At 42.4% G+C, this 26,264-nt stretch overlaps 1 protein-coding gene across 6 annotated transcripts in view; it reads left to right on the forward strand.

Moving 5' to 3' along the window:
- Positions 1 to 26,264, forward strand: part of neb (nebulin) — a 365,351-nt gene that overhangs the window by 57,239 nt on the left and 281,848 nt on the right. For all 6 annotated transcript variants that reach the window (XM_063048565.1, XM_063048566.1, XM_063048567.1 and 3 more), the window contains exons 23-31: positions 1,291 to 1,398; positions 9,287 to 9,400; positions 11,161 to 11,358; positions 12,370 to 12,477; positions 12,702 to 12,800; positions 16,615 to 16,719; positions 20,525 to 20,632; positions 22,751 to 23,062; positions 25,847 to 26,053. In XM_063048565.1, coding sequence (XP_062904635.1) covers positions 1,291 to 1,398; positions 9,287 to 9,400; positions 11,161 to 11,358; positions 12,370 to 12,477; positions 12,702 to 12,800; positions 16,615 to 16,719; positions 20,525 to 20,632; positions 22,751 to 23,062; positions 25,847 to 26,053 — 1,359 coding nt within the window. The remainder of the gene's footprint in view (positions 1 to 1,290; positions 1,399 to 9,286; positions 9,401 to 11,160; positions 11,359 to 12,369; positions 12,478 to 12,701; positions 12,801 to 16,614; positions 16,720 to 20,524; positions 20,633 to 22,750; positions 23,063 to 25,846; positions 26,054 to 26,264) is intronic.

Genomic DNA, 26,264 nt, shown 5'->3' on the forward strand with positions numbered 1-26,264 from the left:
TTGATTGGCAGGTTCCTGCATAACTATAGACAATGTGAGGGATCAGGAGTTGTGCCCCAACATACTATAGGACAAGAAGGAGCTTAGGAAGAAGTTGTTGAAAATATGTGAAATGGTAATGTTTACAGTATAAAACATTTTAGTTCAAAGGAGGAACCTCTGTATATATTCCCCTTGTGATCTATTACAGTGATCAGGAACTTAAGGAAACTCAGGAAGTACTCTAGCTCCTTCTGGTCTGTTGATTCCTCATAGGACTTTCATATGAGGAAAGACTGGATCGACTAAGCTTATACTCATTGGAATTTAGAAGATTGAGGGGGGATCTTATTGAAACATATAAAATCCTAAAGGGATTGGACAGGCTAGATGCAGGAAGATTGTTCCCGATGTTGGGGAAGTCCAGAACGAGAGGTCACAGTTTGAGGATAAAGGGGAAGCCTTTTAGGACCGAGATGAGGAAAAACTTCTTCACAGAGAGAGTGGTGAATCTGTGGAATTCGCTGCCACAGGAAACAGTTAAGGCCAGTTCACTGGCTATATTTAAGAGGGAGTTAGATATGGCCCTTGTGGCTAAAGGGATCAGGGGGTATGGAGGGAAGGCTGGTACAGGGTTCTGAGTTGGATGATCAGCCATGATCATACTGAATGGCAGTTCAGGCTCGAAGGGCCGAATGGCCTACTCCTGCACCTATTTTCTATGTTTCTATGTGAGTAGTGCCATAAAGACACTTGGCTTTTCCACAGAAGTGGCCTCACTTTATTTAAGCCATTAAGTTTTCTGTGGATTATGGGCATGTTAGATTTCCACCTTTTGTCCGAGCTTTGTTAAAAACCTGGAAACTAGAACATCAGAATTGGCTCCTTGACCAGATTGGAATTCCTAACCCTTTTATTCCTGCACTGCATCAAACGGGTAGCCAGGTGGAGATACGTCTCTACCAGAGGAGGTGTAAGGTGCTCCTTCCTTCCACTAGTCTGCAGGTCACCCTTGGGCAAGGTGTAGCACCGAATTAGCACCCCAATCAGGGTCACGTGAGAATGGCTGGGGACACCCATCTTGTAAAGACACTGCCCAGAAGGAGACAATGGCAAACTACTTCTGTGGAAAATCTTGCCAAGTACAATCATGGTGATGGAAAGAAAAACCATGATTGCCCATGTCATACGACACAGCACATAACGAACGAATGGACTGCATCAGATCCTATATCTGTTAAATGTCTCTTTGTAAAATATTTCAAAGGACTTTCCCATTCTTTATTACCTGCTTCCTTCTCTCCATCCTAGAATTGTTACAAATTTGACTGGGACAAAGAAAAGGCCAAGCGCTGCAACATCAGAATGGATTCCATACCTATTATAGCAGCAAAGGCACAACGGAATATTGCAAGTGATGTAAGTAGTTGCAGTGTTTTCTAACCTCAATGTAAATGGCTTATTGCAAAACGTCAAGCACTGCTACTGCAAGGCATGTTTGAGGTTGATTATATTGCTAAACTTCAGGAGAAGGTGAGTAAGTCTTTAAGAATGAAAAGAAGATGGTACGTTGATAGGGGCAACAGCGTTAGGGAGCTAGGATCAGATCTAATGGATGGTGTGTGCTTACACATCCCCTACTGCCACTCTTCTTCCACTTCACTTAGTTTTACCTGTCAGCTGCCAGATTGTGCTCCCTCCCATTCCATTCTTGATGAAGGATCTCAACCAAAAGATCAACTGTTTAGTCCTCTCCATAGATGTTGTCTGACATGCTGAGATCTTCCAGCATTTTGCGTGTGTTACTCTGGTCCATGGTTTCTATTCACTTGTTCACAGGATGTGAACATCAATGGCAAATGCATTATTCATTTGCCTTCACAAGGAATTCTGCAGATGCTGGAAATTCAAGCAACACACATCAAAGTTGCTAGTCCTGATGAAGGGTCTTGGCCCGAAATGTCGACTGTACCTCTTCCTAGAGAAGCTGCCTGGCCTGCTGTGTTCACCAGCAACTTTGATGTGTGTTGCATTTATTCGCCTTGATTGCTTCCCGAACTGAGAAGATTGATAGTCGGCGTCGCAGTCAGCAGCAATGATGAGTCTTGAGTTCAGTGCTGCCTTGTGGAGTTTGACGAATTCACTCTGAAGGCAGAGGTTTCCCCTGAGTGTTTTGGTTTTCTCCCCTGTTGCAGAGATGTGCTGGCTGTTACATGAGCAAGCATTTCTACAGTAGGCACAGCTAACATGGGGTAGGTAGATCTTGGGACAGTATGGTAGTTTCGTGGTTAGCACAACGCTTTATGATAGCTGGGACTGGGGATCAACTGGTGCCACTGTCTGTGAGGGGTTTGAACGTTCTCCCTGTGACCACTGTCTGCAGTTTGAACGTTCTCCCTGTGATTCTGTCTGTGAGGGGTTTGAACGTTCTGTCTGTGAGGGGTTTGAACGTTCTGTCTGTGAGGGGTTTGAACGTTCTCCCTGTGATTCTGTCTGTGAGGGGTTTGAACGTTCTCCCTGTGATTCTGTCTGTGAGGGGTTTGAACGTTCTGCCTGTGACTCTGTCTGTGAGGAGTTTGAATGTTCTCCCTGTGATTCTGTCTGTGAGGGGTTTGAATGTTCTCCCTGTGACTCTGTCTGTGAGGGGTTTGAACGTTCTCCCTGTGATTCTGTCTGTGAGGGGTTTGAACGTTCTGCCTGTGACTCTGTCTGTGAGGAGTTTGAATGTTCTCCCTGTGATTCTGTCTGTGAGGGGTTTGAATGTTCTCCCTGTGACTCTGTCTGTGAGGGGTTTGAACGTTCTCCCTGTGACCACTGTCTGCAGTTTGAACGTTCTCCCTGTGATTCTGTCTGTGAGGGGTTTGAACGTTCTCCCTGTGACCGGTGTCTGTGAGGGATTTGAACGTTCTCCCTGTGATTCTGTCTGTGAGGGGTTTGAATGTTCTCCCTGTGACTCTGTCTGTGAGGGGTTTAAACGTTCTCCCTGTGATTCTGTCTGTGAGGGGTTTGAACGTTCTTCCTGTGATTCTGTCTGTGAGGGGTTTGAACGTTCTCCCTGTGACCGGTGTCTGTGAGTGTTTTGAACGTTCTCCCTGTGATTCTGTCTGTGAGAGGTTTGAACATTCTTCCTGTGATTCTGTCTGTGAGGGGTTTGAACGTTCTCCCTGTGACCGGTGTCTGTGAGTGTTTTGAACGTTCTTCCTGTGATTCTGTCTGTGAGGGGTTTGAACGTTCTCCCTGTGACTCTGTCTGTGAGGGGTTTGAATGTTCTCCCTGTGATTCTGTCTGTGAGGGGTTTGAACATTCTCCCTGTGACTCTGTCTGTGAGGGGTTTGAACGTTCTCCCTGTGATTCTGTCTGTGAGGGGTTTGAATGTTCTCCCTGTGATTCTGTCTGTGAGGGGTTTGAACATTCTCCCTGTGACTCTGTCTGTGAGGGGTTTAAACATTCTTCCTGTGATTCTGTCTGTGAGGGGTTTGAATGTTCTCCCTGTGACCGGTGTCTGTGAGGGGTTTGAACGTTCTCCCTGTGACTCTGTCTGTGAGGGGTTTGAACATTCTCCCTGTGATTCTGTCTGTGAGGGGTTTGAACGTTCTCCCTGTGACTCTGTCTGTGAGGGGTTTAAACGTTCTTCCTGTGATTCTGTCTGTGAGGGGTTTGAATGTTCTCCCTGTGACCGGTGTCTGTGAGGGGTTTGAACGTTCTCCCTGTGACTCTGTCTGTGAGGGGTTTAAACGTTCTTCCTGTGATTCTGTCTGTGAGGGGTTTGAATGTTCTCCCTGTGACCGGTGTCTGTGAGGGGTTTGAACGTTCTCCCTGTGACTCTGTCTGTGAGGGGTTTGAACGTTCTCCCTGTGATTCTGTCTGTGAGGGGTTTAAACGTTCTCCCTGTGATTCTGTCTGTGAGGGGTTTGAACGTTCTCCCTGTGATTCTGTCTGTGAGGGGTTTGAACGTTCTCCCTGTGATTCTGTCTGTGAGGGGTTTGAACGTTCTCCCTGTGACTCTGTTTGTGAGGGGTTTGAACGTTCTCCCTATGATTCTGTCTGTGAGGGGTTTGAACGTTCTCCCTATGATTCTGTCTGTGAGGGGTTTGAATGTTCTCCCTGTGACCGGTGTCTGTGAGGGGTTTGAATGTTCTCCCTGTGATTCTGTCTGTGAGGGGTTTGAACATTCTCCCTGTGATTCTGTCTGTGAGGGGTTTGAACGTTCTCCCTGTGATTCTGTCTGTGAGGGGTTTAAACGTTCTCCCTGTGATTCTGTCTGTGAGGGGTTTGAACGTTCTCCCTGTGATTCTGTCTGTGAGGGGTTTGAATGTTCTCCCTGTGACCGGTGTCTGTGAGGGGTTTGAATGTTCTCCCTGTGACTCTGTCTGTGAGGGGTTTGAACATTCTCCCTGTGACTCTGTCTGTGAGGGGTTTAAACGTTCTTCCTGTGATTCTGTCTGTGAGGGGTTTGAATGTTCTCCCTGTGATTCTGTCTGTGAGGGGTTTGAACGTTCTCCCTGTGACCGGTGTCTGTGAGGGGTTTAAACGTTCTCCCTGTGATTCTGTCTGTGAGGGGTTTGAACGTTCTCCCTGTGACTCTGTCTGTGAAGGGTTTGAACGTTCTCCCTGTGACTCTGTCTGTGAGGGGTTTGAACGTTCTCCCTATGATTCTGTCTGTGAGGGGTTTGAACGTTCTCCCTGTGACTCTGTCTGTGAGGGGTTTGAACGTTCTCCCTGTGATTCTGTCTGTGAGGGGTTTGAATGTTCTCCCTGTGATTCTGTCTGAGGGGTTTGAACGTTCTCCCTGTGATTCTGTCTGTGAGGGGTTTGAACGTTCTCCCTGTGATTCTGTCTGTGAGGGGTTTGAACGTTCTCCCTGTGACTCTGTCTGTGATGGTTTTGAATGTTCTCCCTGTGACCGGTGTCTGTGAGGGGTTTAAACATTCTCCTTGTGATTCTGTCTGTGAGGAGTTTGAACATTCACCCTGTGACCGGTGTCTATGAAGGGTTTGAACGTTCTCTCTGTGATTCTGTCTATGAAGGGTTTGAACGTTCTCCCTGTGATTCTGTCTGTGAGGGGTTTGAACGTTCTCCCTGTGACTCTGTCTGTGAGGGGTTTAAACGTTCTCCCTATGATTCTGTCTGTGAGGGGTTTGAATGTTCTCCCTGTGACCGGTGTCTGTGAGGGGTTTGAACGTTCTCCCTGTGATTCTGTCTGTGAGGGGTTTGAATGTTTTCCCCGTGATTCTGTCTGTGAGGGGTTTGAATGTTCTCCCTGTGACCGGTGTCTGTGAGGGGTTTGAACGTTCTCCCTGTGATTCTGTCTGTGAGGGGTTTGAATGTTCTCCCTGTGATTCTGTCTGTGAGGGGTTTGAATGTTCTCCCTGTGATTCTGTCTGTGAGGGGTTTGAACGTTCTCCCTGTGACCGGTGTCTGTGAGGGGTTTGAACGTTTTCCCTGTGACCGAATGGGCCTCTTCCAGGTTCTCCAGTTTCCTCCTAATGTCCATAGATGTACTGGTTGGTGGGTTAAATGAGTATTGCAACTTGCCTGGCAATGGTTAAATCGGGTGGTTGCTGGGTGACACAGCTCGAAAAGCCAGAAGGGCCTGTTCAGCACTGTATCTCAATCAATAAATAAATAGCGGACATATGTTGCTTTGGAAATAAATGTGGGAACAGAGCAACACACGCAAAATGCTGGAGGAACCCAGCAGGTCAGGCAGCATCTACGGAGAGGAATAAAGAGTTGATGTTTTGGGTCGAGAACCTTCATCAGGGCTGGAAAGGTGGGCGGTGAAGCCTGAATAAAAAGGTTGGGTGGGGGGAGAGTACAAGCTGACAGGTTACAGATAAAACTAGGTGAAGGGGAAGGTAGGTGGATGAGCGGAGGGGATGGGAGAAGTAAGAAGCTGGGCAGTGATTTGTGGAAGAGGTAAAGGATTGAAGAGGAAGGAATCTGATAGGTAAAGAGAGTGGACCATGGGAAAAGGGGAGGCAGGAGGGGCAACAGAGGGAGGAGATAGACAGGCAAGGAGACAAGAAATGGGTAAGAGTGGTGAATGGAAAAAGAGAGAAAAAAAGTAATAGAGGGTTGAGAAATTACTGGAAGGTAGAGAAATTAATGTTAACTCCGTCAGGTTGGACACTGCCCAGATGGAATATGAGGTGTTTCTCCTCCAACCAGAGTGTGACCTCATTATGGTAGCAAAGAGGCCACGGACTGACATGTTGGAATGGGAATGAGAACTCAAATTGAAATGGGCAGCCACAGTGAAATTCCCACCTTCTGTAGCAGACAGAGGGAAGGTGCTTGACAAAATGGTTCCCAAGATTACATCGGGTCTCACTGATGTAGAGGAAGCTACACTGGATACAGTGGAGGACCTCTTTCAGGTGAAGCATGGCCTCAGCTGGAAGTTCTTTTTAGGGCCCTGAATGCTGATAAGAGAGGTGGTGGCTTGGCAGGTGTAGCATTTGTCCTGCTCGCTGGGGAATGGGACTGTGATGAAATTCAGCACAGACTTAATGGGTGAATTGGCCTCCTCCAATGTTGTGAGGAAATCCGAAAATATGGATCACCTTTCGGCTAAGGATAGCAGATTTCCATCTCTTCAGGGCATTAATGAAAATGACGAGCTTTTAATGATTATCTGGTAACTCCATATTTTATTTAATTACTTGATGTTAAATTCCCTGGTTGCTTTCGTGGTATTTTTACATAAGTTACAGGAAGTGTGGTGGGTACCCTATCTGCAGACTCAAAGAATGTTGCTTATATGGCAGTGGCACCTAATATCTCTGTTCCTTATAATTCTATATAAGATGGTGGGAATGTACAGAATGTTGATGTTAGGTTAATATTCTGGATATGTTCTGTTACCATTATTGGAAGATGAATGGATCTTTTTGCTGGGATCAGTGAGAGGGGACTACACAAGTCTATATTCAGCAACAGTGACCCTTATTGATCAGTCTGCTAATTATTATGTTAAAATGATGGAGAAAGCTGCTTGGTGAACCACAAGGATGCAGGGAAATGTTGTAACAGCCAATGAAAAGGTGCATGATGAGGAGAGTGATGGAAAATCTAAATAACAGTAATGATTAGATTGATTTGTCACAAGTACATCAAAACAAACAATGAAATGTATCGTTTGCGTCAGATCAAATCAAGCCAATGAGGATTGTGCTGGGCAGACCAGCAGTGTTGCTATGCTTCCAGCATCAACATTCCATGCCCACAACTCACTAACCCTAACCGTTTGTGTTTGGAATGTGGGAGGAAACGGGAGCACCCTGAGAAACACCAAAGGTTCTCAGGAAGAACATACAAACAGGCAGGGGCGGGGATTGAACCTTCATCAATGAAAGTTGGCGCTGCAGAGAGATGCTCTAACTGCCATGCTGCTGTGCCTCCCTGAGACTAGACTACTGAACCGCCTGATACACTAACCACTGCGCGACTGTGCTGGTAGATTGGAGATCGACAGAGAAAGAAAGAAAAGCACAAAGAAACTGAGAAATCTGAAATTATTGCAACTGTCTACGCTGGCCTGTAGCCGTCAGCATTATAATAGTTTCACTCACAAAACCAAAAACTGACTGGTTAGCGCAAGCAGGAGGAAATCTGCAGATGCTGGAGTTTCAAGCAACACACATAAAAATTGCTGGTGAACGCAGCAGGCCAGGCAGCATCTCTAGGAAGAGGTGCAGTCGACGTTTCAGGCTGAGACCCTTCGTCAGGACTAACTGAAGGAAAAGCTAGTAAGAGATTTGAAAGTGCGAGGGGGAGGGGGAGATCTGAAATGATAGGAGAAGACAGGAGGGGGGGGGGGATGAAGCCAAGAGCTGGATAGTTGATTGGCAAAAGGGATATGAGAGGATCATGGGACAGGAGGCCTAGGGAGAAAGAAAAGGGGGAGGGGGAAGCCCAAAGGATGGGCAAGGGGTATAGTGAGAGGGACAGAGGGAGAAAAAGGAGAGAGAGAAAAAGAATGTGTGTATATAAATAAATAATGGATGGGGTACGAGGGGGAGTTGGGGCATTAGCGGAAGTTTTAGAAGTCAATTTTCATGCCATCAGGTTGGAGGCTACTGACTGGTTAGTGAGGTTCGTCTCATGAGTGATGGAGTTAATTTTATTAGAAATAGAAGTTAGTACTACAGGTTTAAATTCTTTAGTCTGACATTCTGGGGAGCAGCAACTCCCATCTTTTGAATCTGTTGTAAGGTCCTGTATTAGTTAAATAATTATAATACAGATCAAACTAAGATTTGAAATTAACTAAGATTTGTACCAAAGCACACACACAAAATGCTGGAGGAACTCAATAGGTCAGGCAGCATCGATGGAAATGGATAAGCAGCTGACATTTTGGGCTGAGACCCTTCTTCAGGACTGGAAAGGAAGTGGGAGGCACAAGAATAGAAAGGTGGTGGGAGGGATAGCTAGAAGGTGATAGGTGAAGCCAGGTGATTGGGAAAGGTAAAGGGCTGGAGAGGAAGATTTCCAGCATCCGTAGAATTTCTCATGTTTAAGATCTGTACCTAATTAACCTACCAGCACAACTTTTGCTATCTCAGCTAACAGCATTTCCTACTACAGGCAGTTATCGAGGCCTGGTGAGTGTGTGTACTTAAAAAGGACAGTTCTCTTGCTTGGAGGAAGATGATTAGTGACAATTCCTGTGGCCTTGCACTAGGCAGATTCCAAAGGTGCTGAAGCACCTTCAATAACTCCAAAAGACTGAAGTTGGGTAAAATACTGAAAGGCTTTTATTCGCTGTACAATACGACCCCCATGGTGAGTGTCTGCCCCTGGACTGAGGAGGAGGAGCAAGGCGAAATCACCTTTATTCATGAATCTGTGGGAGGAGCCACAGGAGCAGTCAGCAGAGCGGCGTGTCCAGACAGGTAACCCAGTTACAACATATATATGGTTTACCACAGGTGCCCAAACTGAGAATTTGAGAATCCTGTAATTCTGGAGAAATAAAACAAAAAGTGTTTTGCAGAAGGTCATAGGTCAGACATAATCTGATAGAGAGAGCATAACAGAGAATATTTCAAGTTTCATCTTAATGCCCTTTCCTGAGTATTAGATTATTGGATGTTGGAGGCAAGGTACACTGCTAATGTAAAACAGAACAAGATTACTTGGCACTTAACTCAATCTGGGAACTATACCGGTCACTTCCATATCTAACATTCTCAAAAATATTTGCATGAAGAGAATAATCATAGTAATTATAGTTAAATTTTGAATCCAATTTTGAAGTCCTATTCCTGACACCCTAAGGCTCGAAATGTTTTTCGCTCAGGTGAAGTATAAGCAAGGCTACGAAAAGTCTCGCGGGAAACACATTGGCGCTCAGAGCATTGAAGACGACCCGAAGATCTTGCACTCTGTGCACGTGGCAAAGATGCAAAGTGAGGTGAGTGAGAAGGGACCCACACTTGGGACATGAGTGCTAAGGTGCTTGACCTGGCTTCAGTTGCGTATCACAGCACAGAGTACAACTGGTGCCCATTTCTGACATTGAATTATCTATCTGAGACATGCTATAAGTGGAGCTGCTGAGGAAAAGTTATCACTTCTGTAAATTGGTGTGAGGAAATTCGAAGTAAGGGGTAGCAATTCTAACTTTCTTCTAGCTCATTTAATCACAAATTTACTGGAAGGTGAAATTTCTCTGATTAGTCCAATGGTCAACTACAATATCTTTGTTTATCAAGAGCTGTGGTCTTTGCTTCCAAGTCTCGGCCAGCATACATCGTCCATCCCTAATTACCCTTTGAACTCTGCTAGATAATTTTAGGTGGTAATAAAGTGCCACTACATTAGTTGGTCTGACATTACATAGACCAGACTGGGTAATGCAGGTGAATTTCCTTCAGTGAAGAACATTATTGAAACAGTGTTTTTTTATGATAATCTGGTGGTTTGGTATCATCACGATTGAAAATTGCTTTTTTTTTACCCCTGATTTATTTAAGCAGTTGGATTTAAATTCCATGGTAAATTAACAATCTGTGGTAGGAGTTAATGAATGACACAGTCTAGATTAAACTGAACTGAGCTAAACAGAATATGCCTGGACTGACTCAATCACTTTCAGAGTTGATGTTTTATAATCTGTGTTTTTGCTTGTTTTTTTTCCTGTTTGCATGATTTGTTTTTTTTTTGTGCGTTGGGGGTGTGATGTTTTTATTTGAACGGGTTCCATGGTTTTTCTTTGTTTCATGGCTGTCTGTGGGAAAATAAATCTCAGAGCTGTGTACTGCATACATACTTTGATTATAGAAGTACCTTGAATCTTTAAAACTATTCATCTGGGTAAGGAGTCCATACCTCTGGATACCTCGTCAAGCAGGGCAATCAGGATTGTTCTACCCTTTCCTTATTTTATCTTACACTGGGCAATGTAACAGCCACCCTCATTCCTTCCCACTTTCCTGTACTATCCTGCCACATTTTAAACCAAATGAGTATTTTCCTTAGAACTATAAACCTGTTCCTCGTCATCATTATGTGCCATGTCATATGAGGAAGCTGATCATGGTCGAAGTCCATTATTGTTCTTGGCAAATTTTTCTCCATAAGTGGTTTGCCATTGCCTTCTTCTGGGCAGTGACTTTACAAGGTGGGTGCCCCCCAGCCATTATCAATACTCTACAGAGACTGTCTGCCTGGTGTTAGTGGTTGTATAGCCAGGACTAATAATATGCACCAGCTGGTCATACGACCATCCACCACCTGCTCCCGTGGCATCATGTGATCAGGGGGCTAAGCAGGTGCTACACCTTGTCCAAAGGTGACCTGCTGGCTAGTGGAGGGAAAGAGCACCTCCTTTTGCTAGAGACATATCTCCACCCTGCCACCCACATTCAACATATGCACCTTTAATGTCCACTTGCATAACATACTTTGGGATAACTGTTTACATCAGAACAATATTTACCTGCATCACATTCTGGACAATGCAACTTATAACAAAAACTTAACTTAGAGAAAAGTAGACAGTAGAGTTAGGCTCACCTGTAGGTCAGAATTGAAACAACGAACTGGATACATGTCTTAGCTGAGCAATTATTTGTCCCACTCTTGTAAACTGGATACTGCTGCTTCTGTTACATTTCAATAATGTTCATTCCATAGTAACCGAAACTGACCAGATTGATTTCCTCTCTTCAGCGTGCATATAAAAAAGACTATGAAAACACAAAGACAAGATATCATACTCCACTTGACATGATCAACGTCTCCCAGGCCAAGAAGGCTCAAGATATTGCCAGCAATACAAACTATAAGCAACGAGTAAATCGTTACTTTATGCCTCCTGATGGTGTGCTTCTGAATTTGGCTAAGAATGCCTACAATTTGCAGAGCGATGTAAGTGTCTGTTCAACATTATAGTTAAAACCAGATTATGAGTCTATGGAAAGAAGAGGTGGGATACAGTGCCAGAAAGTGTAAAACACTTGTTAGGCATGCATTTCTGCTCATACAGAAAGGATGTGATTAATATTAAGGTGGGTGCAGAGCAGATTTACAAGGATATTGGCGAAACTGGAAGATTGTAGTTTTGGGGAAAGCTTGACCAGTCTGTAGGAATAAGAGTCTGAGGGGAAATTTCATCAAAATGTGTAAAATGCAAGCCAGAGCTGGTTAACTGCGCAGGATCAATTTCATTTAGCAGAGTGATCAATAACTAAGGGAATAGATTAAGGGAATTGGAGGTAAAATATTTCCACTCAAATAACAGTTCAAATGATGCTGGAGGCAGTAACCCTCCTCATAGAGTCATGGAAAAGTACAGCAGAGAAAACAGGCCCTTCAGCCCATCTATCCATGCTAAAACCATTTAAACTGCCTACTCCCCTCAACCTGCACCGGGATCATACATACCCCTACCATCCATGTACCGTCCAAACTTTGCGTAAATGTTGAAATTGAGCTTGCATGCACCACTAGCACTGGCAGCTCATTCCACACTCTCACCATCCTCTGAGTGAAGAAGTTTCCCCTCATGTTCCCCTTAAACTTTTCACCTTTCACCCTTAACCCATGACCTCTGGTTGTAGTCCGACCCAACCTCATTTTTAAAAAGCAGGCAGATTTGCACATTAAGTGTTGTTTCCCCCGGAACGATAGACTGAGAGCTAGAGTATGGAGTTAGGCTCAAGAGATTCTTTCTTTGTCTAGATTGGAATAATAGGCTACATCATTTGGGAAATTTCTGTGATTTCCATTTGGGGTAATGTTGGTCAATTTCTGACCTAAGAGATTGTGCATAGAGCCATTCAATACATTTAAACTTTATAAGTATTTCCTGTTATATTGTACCATTATCATGTAACCATTGATAAACTATATTCTCTCTATGATTTATTTTCATAACAGGCTGTGTACAAAGCAGATTATAACAACTGGCAGAAGGGCATTGGTTGGATTCCTTTTGGTTCAATGGATGTTGAAAAGGCCAAGAAAGCTATGGATATCCTGAATGAGGTAGGTCATCATATAGAAACATAAAAGCTGGCTTTGGATTTGACTTTTTCACAGCAGCCTGCAAATATTGGATGTACAAATTGTTTACTGGAGGAGGAGAAGAAACATGATTAGCTTAAAGAGTGCATGTACCTACATACAAATTCTGCTCCTGTGGCTTGCATGGAATAAAATAACACAAAGCATAATGGGTTCTTAAAAATGTCCTTAATTTTGTTTTACAGAAAAAATACCGCCAGCCTCCAGATACAATCAAATTCACTTCAATAGAGGACTCACCAGGGACAGTGCTGGCAAAGATCAACCAAGAACAACGAAGTGATGTAAGTAAAATAGCTTTATTCTGCAGCTTATTAGTAATAATAACTTCAAAATACAGAGCATACAGTAATTTGAAAACCTGCTGAAATCAAATCTTTGATCTGTGATCATGTTAGATCTGAAAGTATATTATGTATTTTTTATTTATATACTTAGAGATAGAATGCAGAATAGGCCCTCTGTCCCTTCGAGCTCCACTGCACAGCAACCGTAGCATAATCACGGGACAATTTACAATGACCAATTAATCTACTGATTGGTTTATCTTTGGACCGTGGGAGGAAACAGGAGCAGCTGGAGAGAAGCCCACACATTCTACAGGGGTACAGACTCCTTACAGATGATGATGGAATTAAACTCCTAACTCTGATGCCCCAAGCTGTGTTCATACGGCTCACATTCAATATACTAAATGGAAATTCATAGGCATCAAACCTCCCAATTATCAGATTTGTGGAATAACCATTTCTGAAAGTCAAACTGAAAGAAATAACATTGGTGATTAAAATGCAAATTTTTTTTCACCATTCTTGTTAGTGTTCCCTGTACTCTGTTTGCCTGTACATCTTTCACTGTCATTCAATGTTAGCTAAACCATGTTGAGTATACCCGTCCTCTCTCACATTTCATGACGAAGAGCGGTGATTGATAAAAGACAAAAAAACAGACAAAATTTATATTTTCCTTTTGCTTTCAGTGGTAAGGCTGCTGCCTTTTGCCAACCACTTTATCTCTCACCCTTCCAGCTATGGAAATAATCCGGAACTAAAGGAAATCATGAATAAAGGATTACATTGTGGCGGCATGATAGCATAGTGTTTAGCTCAATGCTCTACAGTTAGAAACATAGAAACATAGAAAATAGGTGCAGGAGTAGGCCATTCGGCCCTTCGAGCCTGCACCACCATTCAGTATGATCATGGCTGATCATCCAACTCAGAACCCTGTACCGGCCTGCCCTCCATACCCCCAATCCCTTTAGCCACAAGGGCCATATCTAACTCCCTCTTAAATATAGCCAATGAACTGGCCTCAACTGTTTCCTGTGGCAGAGAATTCCATAGATTCACCACTCTCTGTGTGAAGAAGTTTTTCCTCATCTCAGTCCCAAAATGCTTCCCCTTTATCCTTAATCTGTGACCTCTCGTTCTGGACTTCCCCAATATCGGGAACAATCTTCCTGCATCCAGCCTGTCCAATCTCTTTAGAGTTTTTTACGTTTCAATAAGATCCCCCTTCAATCTTCTAAATTCCAGCGGGTATAAGCCTAGTCGATCCAATCTTTCATCATATGAAAGTCCTGCCATTCCAGGAATCAATCTGGTGAACCTTCTTTGTACTCCCTCTATGGCAAGATTAGGGGACCAAAACTAAACACAATACTCCAGGTGTGATCTCACCAAGGCCTTGTACAACTGCAGTAGAACCTCTCTGCTCCTATACTGGAATCCTCTTGCTATAAATGCCAGCATACCATTCGCCTTTTTCACTGCCTGCTGTATCTGCATGCCCACTTTCAATGACTGGTGTACAATGACACCCAGGTCTCGTTGCACCTCCCCTTTTCCTAATCGGCCACCATTCAGATAATAATCTGTTTTCCTGTTCTTGCCACCAAAGTGGATAACCTCACATTTATCCACATTAAATTGCATCTGCCATGAATTTGCCCACTCACCTAACCTATCCAAGTCACCCTGCATCCTCTTAGCATCCTCCTCACAGCTAACACTGCCGCCCAGCTTCGTGTCATTTGCAAACTTGGAGATGCTGCATTTAATTCCCTTGTCTAAGTGATTAATTATATTGTAAACAACTGGGGTCCCAGTACTGAGCCTTGCGGTACCCCACTAGTCACCGCCTGCCATTCTGAAAAGGTCCCGTTTATTCCCACTCTTTGCTTCCTGTCTGCCAACCAATTCTCTATCCACATCAATACCATACCCCCAATACCATGTGCTTTAAGTTTGCACACTAATCTCCTGTGTGGGACCTCATCAAAAGTCTTCTGAAAATCCAAATATACCACATCCACTGGTTCTCCCCTATCCACTCTACTAGTCACATCCTCAAAAAATTCTATGAGATTCGTCAGACATGATTTTCCTTTCACAAATCCATGCTGACTTTGTCCGATGATTTCACCGCTTTCCAAATGTGCTGTTATCACATCTTTGATAACTGACTCTAGCATTTACCCCACCATCGAAGTTAGGCTAACCGGTCTATAATTTCCCGGTTTCTCTCTCCCTCCTTTTTCAAAAAGTTCCACGACCCAGGTTCAATTCCTGCCACTGCCTGAACAGAGTTTGTATGTTCTCCCATGTGGGTTTCCTCTGGGTGGTCCGGTTTCCACCCACAGTCTAAAGACATACCAGTTGGTGGGTTAATTGGTCATTGTAAATTGTCCTGTGATTAGGTTTGGACTAAATCGGGGAATTGCAGAGCAGCACGGCTCAAGGGGCTGGAAGGGCCTACTCCTTGCTTACTCTTAATAATAATACTACTACTACTAATAATAATAATAATGCTTTATTCTGACAACTTTCTGGATAATGCCTCATTTCACCATTATCCATTGCTCAAACACGAGATGCAGGATTTGATCTCTACCTATTTCAGATCCAGCTCTATTTTCGTTTGCTGCCTTGAGCCTTTCTGACACATTGCTAAATAATTGTAGATGATTCTAATATTGCTTATGGTCTCCTCTATATTGACTGCTGTCAGATAGTGTTGAAGGCAATATTAACATCATCCTTGCGCATTATTTATGAACACTCATCTCCAGGAATCATTCAGCTGTGTTTAAGTGGGGAATCATTGTGTTTTTGTCCTCCCGTCACCACTTATTCTACCTCTTTGTGTCAGTTAAACTGATTGATCGGACCCCATGCTCAAAGCTTTTGTGATCCTCGTGGTACGGCAGTGAAGCAGTCAGATGTGTTTTGATCCTGAAGTACAATACTAAAAGCACAATAAGAATGTATAAAATTATTATAAACCCAAGTGATTCTGTAGATGCTGGATATCACACACAAAATGCTGGAGGAACTCAGCAGGTCAGGCAGCATCTATAGAAATGAATGAACAGTCAATGTTTTGGGCCAAGACCCATCGTCAGCAAGGTAGTGGAGGGGAAGTGGGGAGAGGGGGGAATGCCAGAATAAAAATGTTGGGGGAGAGGAAGGAGGATAGCTTTAAAGTGAGAGGTGAAACCAGGTGGGTGGAAGAGGTCAAGGGCTGGAGAAGAAGGAATCTGATAGGAAGGGAGAGTAGACCGTAGGAGAAAGGGGAGGAGGAGGGGACCGAGGTGGAAGTAATAGGCAGGTGAGAAGAGGTAAAAGGTCAGAATGGGTAATGGATGAAGAGGGGAGGTGAGGGGAAATATTTTTAACGAAAGGAGAAATCAATGTTCATGCCATCAGATTGGAGGCTACCCAGACGGAACATAAGTTGTTACTCCTCCACCCTGAGGATGGCCTCATCTCGACACAAGAGCCATGGACCAAAATGTCAGAATGGGAATGGAATGGGAATTAAAAAGTTCGGCCACCAGGAAGTACCACTTGTGGTGAAGGAATGGAGATGCTCGATGAAGTGGTCCCCCGATTAGTACATTATTAATTATAACCTTCTTTCTTCTCTCATCTGTCTGGATTCCTTTTTTATTGACTTCACACATTCATACTTCTGCACATTTCCTTTGTCATTTTTCAAAATGTTGACACCATTTTATTCTGAACATTTATTATAGTATGCTAATCAAATTTAAAAACTGCAGTCTCACTTTGGTGTAATTTCTCTGTAATCCAGATAAACTACAAGGCGAAGGGTGAGAAGACCTTGCACAAGTACAGCTACCCTCCAGATGTGCCAGAGTTCATTCAGGCCAAAGTCAATGCGTTAAACATCAGTGATGTAAGTATCTTTCAGCGGGAGGGAGGATGAGAAAGGCTCAGAAGTTCAGATGGATGTGGGCCAAACAGGGCAAATGTTATAAGACCTGATGGGCATTTTGGTCGACCTGCAGTATTAATCTGTGATTCTTATGATCTTAATAGATGTGTTCAATCACAACAGCTGTCTTTATACCAAATAAAATTGTGGTCAATTATGATCTAACTGAATGGAGGAACATAGAAGGATGTGGGTGAGCTGATCAGGCATATCAGATCCTATGAAGCCGCATCAAGAGATTGATATGAAGATCCATGCACTCATGTAATCATGAGGGTGTCTTGCACAAGGGGACATAATTTAAACGCAAGGAACTAGTCATTAAAAATCGAGGTACATAGAAATTTCTTCTCACAGAGTGTGGTGAATCTCTGGAGTTGTCTGCCCCAGAGAGTCATGGAAGTAAGCTCTTCAGAAGTATTTTACCTTTTCTGGTTACCTCATTACAAGAGGAAGCTTTAGATGCTGCCTGGTTAGAGAATGTATCTTATGCTCTGGAACATATCTTGTGTTATTGAGATGAGGAGGACTTTTCTTAGCTGGAGAGTGGTGAATCTGTGAAATTTGTTGTCACAGGCACTGTGGAGGCCAGGTCATTTGGTATATTTAAGGCAGAGGTTGATAGATTCTTGATTAGTCAGGGCATGAAGGGATATGGGGAGAAGGCAGGAGATTGGGACTGAGAGGGAAAATGGATCAGCCATGATGAAATGGTAGAGCAGACTCAATGGGCCAAATAGCCTAATTCTGCTCCTGTATCTTAAGGTTGCACAAGCTAGGGCTTTTCTCTTTGGAGTGACAGAAGATGAGAAGCAATTTGTTGGTGGTGCATAAGATTGAGAGGCATAGATAGAGTGGACAGCCAGCATCTTGTTCCCATGGCATCATCAGGCAATACTAGATGGCATCCATTTAAGTCATGGAGGAAAGTTCAGGGCAGATATCAGAGATAACTTTTCTTTACGCAGAGAGTGGTGGGTGCTTAAAATGCACTGCCTGGGGCGACACAACATGGACTTTTAAGACTCTTAGATAGGCACATGGATGTAAGAAACATGGAAGGCTGCAGGCTGTGCAGGAGGGAAGATTTAGGTTGATTGTGGAGTAGGTTCACATAGGCTGTTCTATGTTATTAGTTTTTTCTATTCTTTTACAGAGTGTGGGTAAAATGTTATGGTCAGCACTTACTGGCCGTCTGTTGTTGATCTTGAATTAAGAAGTATGTTAGACCATTTCAGAGGTCAACAACATAGCTCTGTGTCTTTCATCTGTCCAGGAAGTACCATCAATGTTTACGACTGAAAAGGTCGCTTGGTCTATTGTTACTATGTTAGTCAGGGAAAGAGCTCTTTAAATTAATCTTACTTCCCAGAACAGGAAATGTTCTTCCCTAAAGGACGTCAGAACACCAAGTTGGTCTTTACAACAACTTAATAGTTTCATAGCCATCATTATTGACTTGTTTTTGATTTGTCTTAAATTTATTAATTTTGCCAACTTTGAAAACCTCAGCCAGCTTTAAGTTAAACAGATCCCCCACTACCTAAGTGAACAGGTCCATGGTGGTAATTGTCAATACCGAGCCTCTTTTGTTCTCCTATATCTGTCAATATTGTTCTGGTTTAGTTTCCGATAAGCATAGACATCTGGGTTTCACTCAGCAGTCCTCCAATAGATATCAATCTCGGGTTGGAGATACACTGGCCTGCATCAATAGGTACTGTAGAACACCAGACCATGACCTGATACAGTCTCAAGAACACAATTGGAGCAGGTATAGTCTTCTGAGCCTTCCTCATCAGTCAATGTGATGATGGCTGTTTGGCTTCATGTCTTTCTCTTATGCCAGTTTTCCATTGACCTCAGTTTCTAAACCTTTCAATTACTGAGCTACCTCTTCCTTAAATAGCTCTAGTGGTCCAGACTTCATGATATCCTGGAATAAAGCATTCCGAACATTCAGCATCCTCTATGAGGTGGTTTATCAATAAATCTTGTAATTTCTAAATGTAACACTGTACAAGGTAAGGGCTGAAAAACGGGTGGCCTGGAGTTGGTATCTTTGACAATTACTGAGTCACAATAAAAACTGTCAGACATTTGGTATGAGAAGATTTGTTTTTGACTGTATCACCGTCCATCATGTAACGTGGCATGAGGATATTCACCAGCATGTTGCTTGGAAAGGAAGACTGTAGTTTATAAGGGTTTATTCTTACTGGACCATAGGAAACTGAAGGATGACTTTCCATGATATTGGTGTCTCAGTTGGTTAAGTTGACCATGGATATTGTGTCCTAGCTGTCTAGATATGCAAGCTTGGACAGTACGATATGGAGAGAAAGGTGTTGCCCATGTTCAAGTTCCCTCTCTCCACGCATCTGGTGAACGTAAACGAACTGCAGAGACCGATACAGTTTGGCATCAAGAGCAAGAGTTGCCAGTCAGAGTTGAACTCAATGTAGGTTAGGGACCCCAGTTCCAGGACTTTCCTGGGGGTTTACTCTCGAAGCCTTTTCCATATAGTCGCAAGGCAGCGGAGGTTTGAGATCAGAGTTTTCCTTCTCCTAAATGAGTTGCCAACCACAGCTGGCAAGCCCATCTGCCCAAAGCGAATGGCTTTAAGGCTCCAGTAACTGACTTTTGCCCCTTCTCCTGTCTGTAGAAATGGCTCTGCCAGGCTCAGTAGCTAAGCCACACGTGAAGGCCAGGAGCTGGACTTGGTTGGCAGAAGCTATTAGAGGCACACGTCATTGAGAGCATTTAAGAGGTAGTGGGAGCTTATTCCCATTACCACCCCCGGCTATGAGAACCTTAAAAGAGCATAGTCTTATAGAGGTTTATAAAATGATGAGGGCAAAGATGAGTTAGATCTAGTCAGTGACGCAAGAGATTCTGCAGATGCTGGAAATCTTGAGCAAAATACACAGAATGCTGGATAAACTCAACAAATTAGACAGCATCTGTGGAGAGGAATAAACAGTTGATGTTTCAGGCCAACACCCTTCATCAGGACTGGAAAGGAAGGTGGCAGGGGCCAGGTGGGAGGAAAGGAAGGAGTACATGATAGTAGGTGGTAGATGGAAGAAGTAAAGGAGAAAGAAGTGAAGAAGAATGTATAACAGGAGAGGGCATGGAATAAGGGGAAGGAGGAAGGGAAGCAGAGGGAGGTTTTGGGCAGGTGAGGAGAAGAAAAAGGGTGAGAGCTATCCACAGTGGGGAATGGAAAAAGGGAGAAGGAGGGAGAGGGGAGAAATTAGAGAATTTTGATGTTCGTGCCAACAGACTGAATATGAGGTGTTACTCCTCCAACCTGAGTTTGGCTTCATTATGGCAGTAGAGGAGGTCATGAACAGACATATCAGAATGGGAAAGGGAATTCGCCCAGGACTGGTGAGACTGGAAGTAGAGAGCAGTGGTCTGAGGTGAGAAGGGAGAAATTTAAAGGAGATCCGAGAGCAAAGTTTTTTTTAACAAAAAGGCTGATGATTATCTGAAACAAACACCATTAGGAGTTGTAGACAGAGATACAATTACATTTGGACAGGTATTTGGTAATAAAGCCATGGAATAATATAGGCTTAACGTAGGCAAATGAGATTAGCGCAAATTGGCATTATGGTTGGTATGGGTGAAAGGATTTGTTTCTGTGCTGCATGATTCAACAATTCTATGATACATCCAAAGTTTAAATGTTCCTAGTTCTACACTTATTAGTATGCTTCCCAACCGAATAAATTGAATTGAAGGTCATTTCTGTTTGCAGAACTGCTACAAACAAGCTTGGAAGAAAGATTTAGCAAAGGGTTATAACCTCACCTTTGATGCTATTCCAATTATTGCAGCTAAATCTTCCGGGCGTAATGCCAGCGACGTAAGTATAGAATGTTCATACATTTACCTTGTTACATTTCTTTCCTCTGTATTTTTCATTCCCTTGTGAATCTGGTAGGGCTAAGGTTAAAAAGCATAAATTTGCTCTCTTCTCACTGCTGCCATAGCAGGAGCTAGGACTCACACCAATCAGGAACAGCTATTACTTCTAAACAATTAGGCTCTTGAATGTAATGGTTCAAGTTTCAAGAGGGAATAACTTCATTCACCCCAACAATGAACTGTTCCCACAACCTATGGACTCACTTTCTAGGACTTACCATCTCTTGTTCTTGATATTTATTGTTTTTTTACTATTATTATTACTATTTTTTTCTTTTTGTATTTGCACAGTTTGTTGTCAATTGCACATTGGTTGCTTTTCCATTCTGCTGGGTGTGGTCTTTAGTTGATTCTGCTTTGTTTCTTGTATTTACTGTGAGTGCCTGCAAGAAAATGAAGCTCATTGTTGTATATGGTGACATATATATACTTTGATAATAAATTTGCTTTGAATTTGAATATTGAGTTTGAGCATTAAAGGCAAGTGCATGTTTAGACAATGGTCAATAAACATTTTAATTGTATGTTGGGGATGTGATGCTGATACATTGCATTTTTTAATATAATTACTTTCATTTACTCATGACATTACCACAATAGCAAATCATTTTGTTATAAAGGAATTGACTCTAGGTACAACATTCAAAGTGAATTTATCATCAGAGTATGTATATATTACCATCTACTGCCTTGTTTATTTACTTGCTGGCATTTACAGGAAAAAAGAAATACAACAGAATTTTTAAAAAACTGTACCTAAACAGCAATGGCTGACAAACGTGTGTAAAGAAAGACAAACTGTGCAAATAATAAAATAATACTAAGAACATGAGTTGTAAAGTGTCTTTGAAAGCAAGTCTTGAGGTTGTAGGATCAGGTCAGAGTATTGGTGATTGAAGTTATCCATACTGGTTCAGGAGCCCTGATGGTTGCCGTGTAACAGCTGTTTTTGAACCTGATGGTGTGGGATCTAAGGCTTCTGGTACCTCCTTCTCGATGGTAGTAACAAGAGGAGGACACGGCCTGGATCTTTGGGGGTCTTTGATGATGGATGCTGTGCTCCGTGGCAAGGATCACAATGTTATTGTCACTGGGGCCTATTGTTGCTGAGGGCAGATAAGAGATGAGTTAGTATATGTAGTAGGGAATCCGTAGGCAGAAGCAGACAGTAATCCTTAATGGAATGAGATTGTATGAGCTCAGAATTTCACCTGGAGATGATTTTCACTGCACTTTGCTCAGTTCCACAGAAGCTGTGAGCAATGAGGATTTCCACTGGGCCTCCAGAAATATTACAGCAGCAGGTGGAACATATCCTAGGTCATAGACTCCAGGTGGTGGCTCAGTGTTTTGACTCCACGTCATCTTATGTCCCATTGGATTTTTTTTTCTTTAAAGAAGTATTCATGAGTGACCAATGTTCACATTACTTTTCTTTTGGGTATTTCATGGACTGGAGTTGACATGTTGTACACTCATCTCCAACTCGTAATCGCATATTCATTGAGAATGGCGCACCTTTGGGAAGCTGAGCACAGTAAACTTACCATCCAGTTGGTTTTCTCTCCCTTTTTCTTCATGAGAGGGTGAGGGAAGTTACCATGCATCCAGTGGAAGTCTGCTCTCATGAACGTATATCACAACATTATCAAGTTGACGAACAAAAGCTTTTCTGGTTAGCAAAGAAATATCCTTCAATGACTCCAGCTTAATTAACAATCTTCAATTATTTTTATATAATGCAGCATACAAGTGTGTTTGCAAATGCTTTTCTCTTCTAGTTTAATAGATTTGATACTCTACTTAAATATGTTACTGCCATATGGAAACACCCAAAAAAATCTTCTAAACACAGGAAATTAGTATTGGAAGGTCTAATTTAAACACAAAGGGTATTGTGTTTCTGGGGAGGTTTCATTAGTTGTCTATAAAAAGGAAACAATGACCCAGACTACTTTTGACTTTGCATATAACTTTATTACAAAGGCCAATTTGCTCTAATACTGAGGCAAGTAAGGTAATATTTTCTGCTGTTGTTTGAACAATTACTCCACAGGTTAAATACAAGAAAGCTTATGAAGCAGCAAAAGGCAAACATGTTGGTTTCCGCAACCTAAAGGATGACCCTAAACTGGTCCATTCCATGCACTTGGCCAAGATTCAGTCTGACCGTGAGTACAAGAAAGACTATGAGAAGAGCAAGACCAAATATCACACACCGATGGACATGGTCAATATCACTACGGCCAAAAAGTCGCAGGAAGTGGCCAGCAATGTTAACTACAAGCATCTGCTCCACCATTACACATACCTGCCTGACGCCCTGGGTTTGGTACTGTCAAAGAACATGATGGACATACAGAGTGATGTAAGTAGCAATGTTAAATGAAAGTCATAGTGGTTGGAAATATCCAGCAAGCTCAGGCAGCAGCTGTGGTGAGAGAAATGGAGTTAGCACATTACATCAGTGATCTTTCCCAGTAACCTGTGCTGATAGGTTGATTGGTTCTCCATTGCATCTGGCAGTGACAGTTGGGTTTGTGCAGTTCTGTTATGTGTTCATAGCTGGCTGCAGAGACCAAGTTGTGAGTGACATAGACATCCACAGTAAGGAGAAATATCCAATCCACCATGACATATACCTGCCTGGTGTCATGAATGTGGTCCTGTGCAAGAACATGACGGACATACAGAGTGACGTGATTCATAGTGTTCAATGAGATAATTTCCTGCTTGTTGGCTGAGGGCGGCTCAGGAATATCCCACCTTCAACCAGAACTGCCCTCTACTATTAGCACCATTTAAGCCTTTGGACACTGGGACAGAGAAGTGTGTGTCAATCAGCAAACACCTTTGAAAAAACACAAATATTTAAGTTATTTTACTTCTAGTGTGCTTGCAAAAGTTCAGTAGTTACTTTTCATCTTTTGCTCGTGTAACAAAGAATTAAATTTTATCACTGAAAGTTTCTGACCATAGTAAATCACTTTACAATCGATTACATTAAAGTAAGGAGTGTTGATAGCCCTGATCTGGCCCATTGCATGTACAAATCCCCCCAAAAATAAGAGGATAAACAGCAATATTAACTTTTACAGTGCACCTTTAGATGCAGGGGTTCCAGACCTGGGGTCCACACACTTCTTGTTTAATGGTATTTGTCTATGACATAAAAAAGTTTGGAAATCAGAATCAGGTTTAATATCACCAGCGTATGTTGTGAAATTACTTGTCTTTGCAGCAGTAGTACAATGCAATACATAGTAATAGAGGAGAAACTGGAATTACAGTAAATTTATATATACCAGTTCGTGGCCTAAGGTAGAAGGAGTCAATTTTAGAAAACCTAGCACATTTATTTCTCAACATAGTCCCCTCCTACATTTACACACTTAGTCTAGCGGTCGTGCAGCATACAGATCTTGGACCTCCAGAAAGTGTCCACAGCAGGGGTGATTGATAAGTTCGTGGCCTAAGGCAGAAGGAGACGAGTTATACAGCTCTCGTTACATGCACATGCAGTTCGACTCTTTGAGTGATTACACAGAAAGTTTGAAGTTAATAACTCACCTCCTTCTACCTTAGGCCACGAACTTATCAATCACCCTTGTATTAAATAGTTAAGTAAGTAGGCCAAAAATAGAAATAAAAAATATAGTGAGGTACTGTTTATGGGTTCAATGCCCATTCAGAAATTGGATGGCAGAGGGAAAAAATTAAGTGTGTGCCTTCAGTCTACTGTACCTCCTTCCTGAGAGTAGCAATGAGAAGAGGGCATGTCCTTGGTGATGGGGATCCTTAGTGATGGGCGCCGCCTTTTTGAGACATTGCAACTTGACACTACGGATATCCTATACTATGTCCTGGGTACTACGGATGCTAGTGTCCATGATGGAGCTGACTAAGTTTACAACTATCTGCAGTTTATTTTGATCCTGTTCAATAGACCCGCGCCCCCCCCCCCATACCAGATGGTGGTGCAGCCAGTTAGGATGCACTCCACGGTATATCTGTAGAAATTTGCGAGAGTTTTTGGTGACATACCAAAACTCTTAATGAAATATAGCTGTTGGCGAACCCCAGCTTTAGAGTGATGAAATGTTCTTCACAAAACCTTTAAGAAATAATGTATCATTTCTTAATGCACGCATTACTAAATGACAATAAAAGAGGACTACGTGTCTTCATAATCTAATTGCTAAAATTTGACCGAAGCCACATGAAAAGGAATTGGAGATCCAAAGCTGGTGTAAATATGTAGACTATAGGATTAACTGGGGTACCTTGTGTCTGGATATCTGAAGGCATGAATGCCAATTATCAGGTGAAAGGATGCATAATGCCAAAGCAAAGAGTTCCTGGATGGCTGTGAAGCTTCCAGAGGACAAGTAGATATAGGCCAATAAGATTAGCAAGTTCAAATTCTAGTTTCAGCAGAATTTGTTTTAATATCCAAATATATATGCACCCAGTTAGAACTTACATACAAAAGACATTTTATATCTGAACTCTATTTTTGTGAGGTGAGGTAGTTAAAGAGGGCAAATTTTGTGATGCACCCATTAGTAGATTCTTGTTAGAGGAAAAGAAATGTGTGACTGTATCCAAAAGGGCAACTCTGCAACATGAGCTCCTGTCTTGTGAAGTTCTGCAACAAAATTCTACTCACAAGATTTATTACACTGTTTTTGATCCATTCTTTTATGTTTTGTAATGTCAAAACATTAAACTAATTCAAAAGAAAATGTGGGGTGTCCGAAAATACAGGTGAAACCGCGTTTTACTTTAAGTTAGGCACACATATATCAAGTGGTACTGTGCTGATGTATGCAATTAATGTATTTTTACATATAACCTGGAAATAATTATTTAAATGAACAAAAATGTCTAATTAAGCTATATAGACTATATGTAGACACATATACACACACACAAGATTACTCAAATATAATTGAAATATTAAATACATGAAACATTCTGTTAATATCTTTGCAGTAATATTCATCTAAAATCTCATTTGCTTGGAAAATTATCATTTAAAAAATTATCTGCTTTGTACAACTTTTAAGTTAAATGTTTACTGTTTGATTTGGTTGGGGTGATAGGACAATTAATACTCTCTTTTAATATGATTTCTTTTTTCTGTTTGAAGAATCTCTACAAATCTGATTATAACAACTGGTTTAAAGGCATTGGCTGGAGCCCCTTGGGCTCGATAGATGTGGAGAAAGCGAAGAAAGCTGGACAAGTCCTCGATGAACATCATTACAGAGTGCCACCTGGCACTCTCAAATTCACCAGCGTGCCAGACTCTGTAGAGATGGTGCTGGCTAAAACAAATGCACTGCAGCTTAATGATGTAAGTGGATCTTCACAAACTAATCTCTGTTACTTTCATCTTTCTGGTGTCCTATTGCTCCTCAATGCCTTGACCTTGTTACAACTTCTTCAGGAAAGAGGGCAGAGGGAATTGAGTGCACTGGCCTCATCCTATGTTCAGTAGGAAATATGATCTGGGCAGGGATAAAAAAGCTGTCAATTCTCCCCTCTGACCATCAGCTGAAGATTTT

The sequence above is a fragment of the Mobula hypostoma genome, chromosome 5, assembly GCF_963921235.1.
Source record: "Mobula hypostoma chromosome 5, sMobHyp1.1, whole genome shotgun sequence".
Classification (NCBI taxonomy): domain Eukaryota; kingdom Metazoa; phylum Chordata; class Chondrichthyes; order Myliobatiformes; family Myliobatidae; genus Mobula; species Mobula hypostoma.